This window comes from Pavona decussata, unplaced genomic scaffold, assembly GCF_977016875.1.
Source record: "Pavona decussata unplaced genomic scaffold, jaPavDecu1.1 SCAFFOLD_8, whole genome shotgun sequence".
Classification (NCBI taxonomy): Eukaryota; Metazoa; Cnidaria; class Anthozoa; order Scleractinia; family Agariciidae; genus Pavona; species Pavona decussata.
Genome location: NW_028145431.1, coordinates 1 through 9,223, shown reverse-complemented (window position 1 = coordinate 9,223; position 9,223 = coordinate 1). Strand labels below are relative to the sequence as shown.

Here is a 9,223-nt window from a genome sequence, read left to right as displayed (position 1 = left end):
ATTGTTTTCCTTGTTTTTCCGTTGTATCTCGTTTTAAACGCCCTTCAGATAAAAGTCATCCCTCTCATATTCATTACCTTTGACCCATGGGTGGGTTTACGGTTGCCACTGGGGTGTTTGAGACCCTGACCCTGTTCAGGTTAAAAATGACCATAAAGACCTACCCCGTGTGGGACAACGCCCTCTACTTTAATACCTTATTTAGATACCAAAAACAATAGCGTAATTATCTTGTCCTAAAAATGATCTAACGTTGACTGATGACATCCTACATCCAATTTCGATTTTATTCGATTTTGGAGCCATACCCTATGTAGGACGGGTCCATACCCTGATTAGGACAGACTCGCTAGAAATTATATACCCCACCCGTTCGGACCAAATTAAAATCCACACCGTATCCAGCAGCACTTAAGGCTATTTTATCTCTGTCAAAATTTGGTTGTTATGCAAACATCAAAGTCAATGAACAGTAACCGTCGACTCGAACTTGCTCCCAAATAAAATTCCTAAAAAAGTCGTAAAGTTTCAGGCCGTTAGCTCAAATATAAAGAAAAGTTTGCAAAGTTCGCTCACTACCCCCCCCCCCCCCCATCTAGCCTCCTCTCCCCCCCCCCCCCCCTCCCTCCCGCCTGTAGATACGGCTCAAAGTGACGAATTTAAGAGTACTATTTTCCTGGTTACGTATATTTATTTCACTATACAATCGATACAATGACACCATCGTTTACAACTCTTGGATAATAATTAACAACCGACTTTAAAACTGGTCAATCAGACACGTTTTCAGCAAACGTGATTAAGCCTTTGAGGTATTGTTTTTCTCTATGGAAATCACAAGAAATCGCACAAAATAAGACAACATTTCATTTCTTACCTTTACGAATATTACCCAGAAATATACAAGGTCACGAGGCGTGATTAGAAAGATGTTGGGTGTAATGCAACATACATAGTTTTTGAAACGTCAGTACTCGAATCTTTAAACGGTGGCCAAATGAACTTATCAACTCTGTCGATAAAACTAATAAAACATTCGTGAAAATAGTAACAAAGTTAATTGTACCCCGAATCGTCGTGTATTGTCTCTTGAAGCCTCAACATCTTGAAAATTGACCAACTCTTCTTTTAGACTTGTTCACAGTATTGATATTTTGATTTGGCGCGTAAAAAGAAAGGATTTCCACACACACTATAAAATCGATAGGTACGTCACAAACTTACCCGCTAACACTTTCCACATATGCGTCGACACATTTGATTGACGTAGTCATAGTGACACGCACGATCATTTGCGAAGTAATTGCACTGGTCAGCATAGATAAGATCCATGCATTCTACAAGAAGAGATAATATAATGTATGTTATATAAAATAAACAACGATATAGGTTGATAAAGTATTACTTTCCCGGCCGTGTATAATCTATAAATCTTCTCTTTTGTGCAGTAACCATTTTAGTGTTTGTACGTGGATGAGAGCTTAATGTACGGGTTGACTTAGATTACAAAACTAACAATTGCTTTCTGAAAATAATGCAAATGTTCTTAATAACTAACGATATACAAACCTGGGCCACGTTCATTTCTCGCTGACAATAGCTCCATATCTACAAGTGAAATATCAAAAGAGTACCTCAGTTATTAAAAAGCATGAACGCCTTTATCTTGTTGCGGTTATTGAAACGCTTGCTTATAAATTATGAAAAGAGTCTCTGTGTGACTTGTTATGGGCCATCAGTTACTAATAATAAATTGAACAGGACTATGTTCCTTAAAATAACTTGATCAATATCTATTCCACAGCGCGTTAAAAGTCTTCAGATTGGCATTTTTTTCTTTTTTTTTTTTTTTTTTTTTTTTTGTAAAAGGGGAACTTTATTCTGTTCAATTTTCTTAATCTCTCTATTGACTGTTTGCCCTCTACATTAAATGTGTGTTTATTTCGCAAGTATGAATGACCTTTACCCAAATAAAGCTGGGACATGGGATACACATATGCATCCCAAGTTCCTTTTCAGAATAGTTAAAATACACTTTGCAGTTTCTTATGTTAATCCTGATTTCTGATATCTGAAATTTGTTAATGTTCAATACTGTGTGGGTCTACAAAATATTTGCAACACGAAGATGCACGCAACGTTTCGAGAAATACCATATGTTCGAGTATCATTATACAGGCGGCATAGTTTTATTCAATTCTTGTATTTTCTTGTTTTTATTTTTTGTTTTGTTTGTTTTTTTGTTTTTGTCCTTTTTGTATATCCTTAAAGGGACACACATTTAGTAAATTTAAGCTGTTTGGTGGATTTTGATTAATAATAATAATAATAATAATAATAATAATAATAATAATAATAATAATAATAATAATTTAAGGGAGTAAAATTTAAAATTTAAAATTTAAGGGAGTAAAATATGTGGAATCGTACCCCTTAAAGAACAAAAATCTGAAAAGTTAATTTTTTCCCTTCCGCGATATTGAGGCGAAAATCGTATTAAAGATGAAACTATTCTATGGCCTTTTAAAACAAAACCCAACCCCTCCTCTCGTCAGTGCATCACCCCTTCCCCCCGTTGCCGGGATCCCCCATCCCCTTCATTTTTAATTCTCTTAACATTCTTAATTTTTTTTCCCGCCAGTAAACGGACCCATAACGTTATTTTGATTTCTCTAGTCTCAATTCAGTCAATTGTCACTAAACCTTTTTCAACACCCGTATCCTTTTACTGGGACTTCATTTAATCAGCATCTTTGCTGTGATCAATAAGTATTTTTCTTGTCACTTCTTATGTAACGAGAAGTACGTTAGTAGAAAATGATGGAATATGTTTATTTCTAAGGAAATTTCCCTATAAGAACGTTTCTTACTACATCAACATTTTAACCCGTTCCCTCAGTCTTCCAATAAGACACGCTTGTGGGATTTTCATCATATCACCATAATTTAAACCGAATACGACCTTTCGTATAGCTCGAAAACTCTGTTTGAATGGATACACTTCCGTTTTTTTTTTTCAATTAAACGTAAAAGCTGCTGTTTTCTCGGATTCCGTTCGGATAATTAAAGTAAATGCGAAGTTTCAGTTGGGCCCAAGGCCTGCTGAACAATCATCCCACTGAGAGATCCGCACGTTATTTTAAAAACAAAGCGGCTTCTTACCTTCTCTATTTCCCATTGTTGCACCCAGGAAGGACGAAAGCAAAACAAGCAAATAAATCTTCATGTTGGAACTTGAACAAGATAGAAATATGAACTGTTGTCAGTTTCGCCAAACGATTTTTAATTTGGTATTAAAGAAAAAGGACGCTGTTTAGCTCGTAGGCTGCTAACCCTCTATTCATGTCAGAACAAACACAGCGTCAGAAAATGACACTTTCTTTGTCAAAATCCATTGCATATGGTTCCTATTTGACATGCATGTTGTTCAAGAGAAACAGAATGAGTGACACCCAGTGCAACTTTCAAAGGAAAGACTAACTGGGAATAAAATTAAAAGAACCATTGGCGTTGAATCTCGTCAGATTGGATTTACTTTTATTCCTTTTTTTTTTTAAGATAAACGTGGAAATTCCGTGGAAAATTTTTAGCGAGTAAAAACAAGCGATCGTATGTATACTTGTGAGTGTTGTATATTCCGGTGTTGATAGAATTCATCGTCCCGTGGTAAGTCTACGTGCGACAAGAATATATGAAGTAGCATCTCAATAGGAAGAAATTAATCCGCATTAGCTGTAGCTTGAGAATGGTCTAAAAGCTAGCAGAGAAATGTTTTTTAATGGAGAATTGTTTCTTTTTCTCATTCCCATGTAGAAACAACACTGATAATAGCCACCGAGCGGTCTTTATTCTGTACAGGTTTATTACTTTAATGATTGCAGTTCACTCTAAGGTTCCGCTTGTTTGTATTTTATGTTATTGGAAAGGAAAAAAAATGTCCAACCAGAATCTGAGAGTTAACGCTATTGCAAAAAGCATTTTTTTTTCGCGTTGGTTATTCACAACTGATTCAATAACTCGATTTATCCATCCCTTTATTTTATAAATCCTGTGCACGTTATTAAAATCATTAACCAAACAAAACTAGGCTGTTAGGTCATGGCAATACAATGGTCATTCTACTCTCTATTGGCTTGAGATTGTCAACCATAGGAAATGACTCTATTATTATGATTATTTTATTTTTGGTGCAGCCCAACATTTTATGGAAAAAAAAAAAAAAAACCGTTTGTTTTTCCCTTTTACTTTGCATGGGGTGTATAAAGGCGGTCTTCGGCATGTGATTATATATAGAGGGAAAAAAATATTGTTTTCTAAATGCATGGTGCTACTGTTTCCGACTTTTAATGTATTTATTTATTTATTTATTTATTTATTTATTTATTTATTTATTTATTTATTTATTTATTTATTTTTTCCTCACAATCAAAGCGGTCTTTTTTTTGGTCAACTTGTCGGTATGTTTGTGTGTTTCCTTGATTTTTAATGTAGATTAGTTTATATTTGAACGAATCGTGATGTCCAAATAGAAGTAGTAAAGATCTTCCAAACGAGATCTCTTAATAAGCACGTGATGCTCTTAATTCAAAAAAAGACCAAGAAACAATACATCAGTAAGTATAGAAATGATAAGGTAATTTTATTAGATGGGAAACATTTGGCTAGGAGAAGACAACAACTTGTAGTAAAGATCTTCCAAACGAGATCTCTTAATGAGCACGTGATGCTCTTAATTCAAATAAAGACCAAGAAACAATATATCAGTAATTATAGAAATGATAAGGTAATTTTATTAGATGGGAAACATTTGGCTAGGAGAAGACAACAATTGTAGCGCTGCGGAAGCACCTTTGTTTAAGTTTCCTCCAATACTGTCTCATCACGATAGTTTGTCAGAAATTCGATCAGTTCGCAATGTTTAATATGAGGGCGCGCAGAAGATTCTTTATATCTTGGAAGTAAGGGTGGTCTCTATGCATGAATTTGTTGAAAAAGACTGCAGCCACCTACGCTCCCCCCCCCCCCCTCCCCTAAAAAAAGAAAGAAACCAAGGCAAAACAAAAAAAAAAAAAGCACTACACAATGGTAATAAGATCAGAAATACTAGCTGCCTAAACTGAAAGGAAATACAATATTTGCATTGAAAAGGGTGATCTATGTTACCTTGTGTATATCTTTTTGTGCCCAGACTTCTAGTTGTAGACCATCAAAGTAGTAACATTAAGTGAGGGCGACATGGGAGAGAAGTGTAACTACTCTCTTGATGATATCTTCGTTGAGGGAGAGTTTTAGCTTTTTAATTTTTTTTTTAATATATTTTTAGATTGAATTGTGTGCGCACAATTCACATTTATTTCAACTGGATTTGGTCTAGTCATTGTAGACTGTTGACTTTTCCACTCAAAACTGATCTCTTTACAGTGACACGATGGCGATCTTAGAAACTAAATTCGTTTTTTAGACGGCAATACGACTTTTTTTGACGGCTAGTTAGGAAAAAATATATTCCGTATTGGGTGGAGGCTTGAAGGGAAGGAACCCAATACAGAATATATTTTCTCCCAGCGCCGTCAATATAAAGTCGTAATGCCGTCTCAAAATCGAATTTAGTTTTTTATCGCGATACTGACATTTTGCTGGAGAGAGTGTAAACGGATAAAGTACAAATCGTACGCTGATTGAAAGAGAAATTCTTCCTTCAGTTAAACTGTAGCCATGGTAATATCCGTGCGCGAATTGTTTTCTCTGGGCGGGTTATTTGAATTTTTGGTTTTAATTTATACGTCAAAACAAAGAAAACGAAAAAAATATGCAGTCCATGAAGCACCTACCATTGATGAAATAGACCAGCTAGTAGGTTTGAACATTCTACCAGCAAATGTCATTGAAAATTTGCTTCCGCCAAGATATAAACAACAACAAGAAAACAGTGATAAATTAACCTCACAACCAGAAGCAAGAATAACAAGAGTAACAATACTAGTACCCAAAAACGAAAACAGAGCAGTGTTATGCTGGCTTAGATGCCGTGGAGATTTAGAAATCTGAAAGAGACCAAGCGGCGAACAATACGACAAGAAGATTAAAATGACAGACTTGAGCTATGAGAGAAATCGCAGCAGAGCTCTTGGAGCAAATTTTCTAGAGATACGAGACATTAGAAAAGAAACAGATCCTTTTGCCATAATTTATTTTAATTTAAGCTCATTGTTATTTACCGTGGCCGCTTTCACAATCAAGAAAGTCTTTTAAGTAAATTTGTCTTCATCGATTTTTCGCTTCAGTACCTTCAAGAAAAACGTTGTATCCGCTGTATCACGGTACATGTTCACGACAAAAAAAAATATATTATAAGTGGTCCTTAAACAGTGTCAGAAGCTTTGTAAACTTAAATAAAAAAAAAATAAAAATAAAAATAAACAACACCACCCAACGTCGCATGTTCATTCACAGAAGAAAAGGTTTGATCTGTGCGCGCCGAACCCATTTAAGTGCCGTGCTGTCATGCTTACATGACAGTTTTTGAACCAATCAGGAACCGTCATTTTGAAACGACAATGTCGAAAAAATAACGTCGTCTCAGCGCAATGGGAAGATCGCTCAGGATCACGAAAAACATGTATAATGCTGTGATAGCGCCTTTAGCTCCCTGGAGCTACCGTCTTGGGTTTCTTGACTCGACTCTCAGGTAAGCAAGCCACAACCATAACGCGGGAAATGTAAGCGTTGAAAAAATTTTGTTTGCGTCACAAGATACAAGAAGAGAGCCAATCCTATTGTTTAGGTGGAGAAGATTATCATGTGACATGATGGTATCTTAACTAAATCCAATAAGAAGTGGCTTCGAAATAGGAGACGATAGCGGTTGATGAAAATGAGGAGTACATGTATCAAGGGCTTGTCTTAGATTCACTCTCAATTGCGTTTGCCACTTTGTATTGTCACGCCACGAGTAAGGCGATGCCTTAAAATAACAGAGTACCAACTTGGACTGAGGTGCAGCCTGGGGCATTGGAAATGTAGATGAATCAAAGTAAATTCAAATGCACCGAATTTTTGTCATTATCCTTTAATAAGTCACTCTTCTAACAGCGCTACCCAGTATAAACTATTGCTAATGAAAATGTCTTGTTACTTGTTTGCTTCAACAAACTGCAATTGAAAAGAAAAATAGGAATAAATAGTTTTCAGCGTGGAGATGTAACATTTAAAAACAACAACTACAAACAAAACAAACAAAGTCATTCACTAGAGTCCATGGCTTCTCTCTTTGGATGACCTTTAATTCAGTATTTAATTCAGTATTTAATTCAGTATTTAATTCAGTGAACTGCTAGCCCTGACTGAAAAGAAACTAACTCAGAGCAATAATCACCAACTGTTTAGACGGAATATAAATATTTTTTCTTAAGATTGTAAATAAAGAGTACTGACAACTTGTTTTGGCGAGAACATTCTAATATGACGAGAACGGGTCAATTTATTTCACCCACATTTATAAAATTCAATTAAGCAATTTCCGAGTAAAACAATGAAATAGTCCCTTGCAACCTACAAGGTACAACGAGAGGTTCGATATCAGTTTATTCCAAATCATAGTTATCTTAAAAAAAGATGATGAGCAGTGTTTTACCTGCCAAAGGGAAAAAGGATTGTAAAAGCAATGAGCGGGAGGAAAGGAAATAAATTGTGGAAGGTAATTATTCTTCTGTGCTACCCCCTTCGTTCACCGATTGTTTTTACTTTCAAGTTTTATACCTTGTTTTCAGCAGCGCTTGCATGTTTTCTTGCAGTTAGCTTGGACAAACTGGTGGAAACTGCAATACTTAATCCAGTATGGACAACGCCTATCGTTGTCCCTGCAGCCTGCAATGATAAAAAGACACAGAATAAAGATGATAAGTTGATAATACCGCAAAAATGGAGGGCTGATACATTAGCAACAAGTTCTCTTACCCTTCCCATTTCATTTGTGTCCACATTTTTTCGGCTATTTTATTCTTTTTCTTTAAATCTTACCTTTTTTAAATACCCTACTTGTTCTCATTTTTTTTCTTTGTCAGTAGTAGGAATCATACATGTGTCGTCGGTTACAGAATTACAGAGCAGATGTTTATACCGGAAGTCATTCCGAAGCCACCCGAAGTCTCAATCGTACTGTTATACTGTGTAGTTGTAACAGTATAGGCCGTGCTCATCTCCTAGACGATCTTGCTAGTCTGAATCATATGGCGGTATTATTATTATTATTATTATTATTATTATTATTATTATTATTATTATTATTATTATTATTATTATTATTATTATTATTATTATTTTATTATTATTATTATTATTATTATTATTATTATTATTATTATTATTATTGTTTTTTTCACCAACTTTGACCATTTGTTGTTGTTGTTTTTAATCTGTTTGTATGCACATCTTATAGACTTGACTGGAGTAGCTTAGTTCACACCTATCTTTAATAGGTATCAATATTTAGAAAGTTTATCAGTGCAAAGTTTAAACCTATGCAAGACTTACCGCCACCGCCATTACCACCACCACCAGACATTTTCTGGTTGATCCAGCCTATGAAATTGCTGACACGGGCAAATACAGTAAAGAAGTTGGTTCGGCACATTCCGTTGCCCCAACTTACAGCGCCACGGAGAACCCATTTGCCCCCTTCATTGCAAACAAATGGGCCACCGCTGTCTCCTTGGCAACCACCAGCCTGGCCTGCTACACCACTTCCAGCACAAACCATGGATGATTCTTCAACTGGAATTAAACGACCGTTTATTCTGGAACAGCGAAAGTGTTCCACTACAGGTAGCATAGCTTGCTGAAGTACATTAGCTGCTGCGCCACCACCGACGGTCCTTCCCCATCCTGTTACGATAAAACATCACTTTAAGGAAAATTATCTTTTGGATGTGCGAAGCCCCAAGTCAGGTACCCCTCATCACCCAATTAAAAAAAAAAAAAAACCTTCAAGTTTATCCAGAATTGTTGTTTGCCCGTCGTATTTCCGGGCTGACTTCGATTATTCTCTTTCCTTTTTTTGGTTTGTCTGTTTTGAAAGAATATTTGGTTCCTTGCATCTGGGAGCTCCGTTGTTAGGCTAGTCTATACTATATCATTCAATTTCTTTTATGATTATTCCTCGCGAAGCGAGGGCCGAAGGCCCGAGCGTAGCGAGGTTAATAAATTTGTCGGGCCGAGCCGGCCC

The 9,223-nt window shown here is 36.0% G+C and overlaps 1 protein-coding gene and 1 long non-coding RNA gene across 2 annotated transcripts; both read right to left on the bottom strand.

The window, feature by feature from the left end:
• Window positions 1–1,069: 1,069 nt before the first annotated feature.
• LOC146488698 (uncharacterized) lies at window positions 1,070–3,329 on the bottom strand. The gene is made up of 3 exons (XR_014865145.1): window positions 3,163–3,329; window positions 1,570–1,608; window positions 1,070–1,337 (listed from the first exon to the last, which is right to left on the bottom strand). It is a non-coding gene; the product is annotated as an uncharacterized LOC146488698 (long non-coding RNA).
• A 3,691-nt stretch (window positions 3,330–7,020) lies between these two features.
• Window positions 7,021–8,883, bottom strand: LOC146488697 (plasminogen-like; the record flags this gene model as incomplete). The annotated part of the gene is made up of 3 exons (XM_085112192.1): window positions 7,021–7,152; window positions 7,759–7,866; window positions 8,533–8,883. Coding segments are annotated over 2 exons (452 nt in total), but the record flags the coding sequence as incomplete, so codon positions are not given.
• Window positions 8,884–9,223: the final 340 nt, after the last annotated feature.